The sequence below is a fragment of the Rhea americana genome, unplaced genomic scaffold, assembly GCF_003343005.1.
Source record: "Rhea americana isolate MKP2758 unplaced genomic scaffold, rheAme1 scaffold_346, whole genome shotgun sequence".
Classification (NCBI taxonomy): Eukaryota; Metazoa; Chordata; class Aves; order Rheiformes; family Rheidae; genus Rhea; species Rhea americana.
In genome coordinates, this window is record NW_028186475.1 from 6469 (window position 1) to 8226 (window position 1758).

Consider the following 1758-nt stretch of genomic DNA (forward strand, 5'->3'; position numbering starts at 1 on the left):
GCTCCTCCGAGCTCCGCGGGGCGCCCCGCTCCGCCTCGCCCTTGCCGGCCGCGGCGCCCGCCGGCGCTTCCCGGTAGTCGCGGGCGGCGGGGCCGGCGCCGGAGCCCTCCGTCACCTCGCGTCGGAAGTACTGCTGGAAGAGGTGGGTGAAGTGCACCGAGAAGCTCTCGGCGGCCAGCRGGTCGTGCTGCGGGTGCTCGGTGGCGAAGCGCAGGTAGTGCCGGGCCAGCTCCTTGGCGGCGCTGATGGCGTGCAGCTCGCAGAAGTCGCTCCAGCCCCGGGGCCGCGCCGGCGGGCCGCCCGGCGCCGCGTGCCCGTTCATCGCAGAGCCTCGGCCGCCGCGCCGCTGCTGCGGGGGACAGAGCCGGGGGGGGAAGCGGTGTCAGCACCCCCGGCACCGGCACCGACCCCGCCGGCGATGCCCGGGCGGCCTCCCCCCGTCCCCGTCCCGGGACGCACCGGACGCTGCTGCGGCGTTTTCCCCTCCCCGCGCCGGCTCCGAGCCCCTCGCCCGCGCCGGCATCGCGCGCCCCCGTCCCCCCCGCGGCTCCCCGGCTTCCTGCCGGCGCGGCCCCCCCGCGGGAACGCGCGCCCGCCCGTATCCGCTTTCGCTTTGCCGAGGCTTAACGGCGCTCGCGGGTTTTCCTGCCAGGACCTGGGTTAAGGCGAGCTGACGAAGCCGAAGGTTTGGGGGGGAGGAAACGGGACGGACGTAAGAAACGTCGGCGAAACGCCGGGGCTCGCGCGGCCGCTCGACCTGCCCCCGGGGCGCGGGGAAGGAAAAGCCTGGGAAGGGCGAAGCGCGTCCCGGGCGCCTCCAGGCCCCCGCGGGCGCGACGGGCCGAGGAAGGTCTCGGCCCCGACACCCAGCGCCGAAGCGCCGAGCCGCGGGCGGCCGGAAGGGCTCCGAAGGCGCCGGAGCGGAGCCGGCGGCGGCGGCGCCCCGGGTGGTTTTGCAAGCGCCGGGTGAACCTAAGGCGGCGAAGCGAGGGCGTCCGCACGGCGCCGTCTGTCCGTCCATCCTCCCTCCCTCTCCCCCCCCCCGCCACCTCCATCCCCAGCGGATCTGGCCGCTGGGAGAGGCGATAGCGGGGGGCACGTGAATCCGCCAGCGCCGCTGCCGCGGGCGCGCCGCCAGCCCGGCCGCCGCCGCGGGGGAAAAAAAAAAATACGTAATAACAACAATAAAAAAATAAATAAAAAATAAAGCCGGGGAGGGGGCCGCTCGCGCCGCGGCCGGGCGCCTGCTCGCTACCGTACCTTGTGCTCGCGCGTGGCATTTATCGGCGCCGCGCATGCTGCTCAGGCAGGAAACGTCCTTCCCCGGGCGCGCATCCTGCCGCTCCCGGGCCGGCCGCGGCGCTCCTCTATCGCGGCCTCCCCGGGGCCCGGCCCGGCCGCAGCAGCGCTCTGCAGGCGCTAGAAGGGGAGGAAAAGTGATTGCGTGGGTTTGGGGTTTGGGGTTTTTTAATGGGGGGGGTAAGAAAAATAATAATAACAAAAAGAATGGGGGAAAAAAAATAAGAAAAAAAAAAATCCCGGGGGCGGGAGGAAGCGAGCGAGGAGATTTGGCCGGCGCTCGCGGCGCAGCCTGTTTGCAGGCGGAGGGGGGACGATAAGGCTTCGCCCCGGTGGGAAGCCGGACCTCTATCTGCGCCGGGCTTCCTATTACGTCCGCAGAAGTTTCTAGACGAGGGGAGATTTTATCTGCCCCCCTCTCCCCCCCGCCCCGGGCCGGCCTCGCTGCCCGGCTTCCCA

General features: G+C 71.9%; 1 protein-coding gene across 1 annotated transcript; it reads right to left on the reverse strand.

The window, feature by feature from the left end:
- Nucleotides 1–2: 2 nt before the first annotated feature.
- On the reverse strand, nucleotides 3–1435 carry SH2B3 (SH2B adaptor protein 3; the record flags this gene model as incomplete). Its single annotated transcript, XM_085311613.1, has 2 exons — nucleotides 1261–1435; nucleotides 3–349 (listed from the first exon to the last, which is right to left on the reverse strand). A coding segment is annotated over exon 2 (320 nt), but the record flags the coding sequence as incomplete, so codon positions are not given.
- Between the last annotated feature and the right edge of the window lie 323 nt (nucleotides 1436–1758).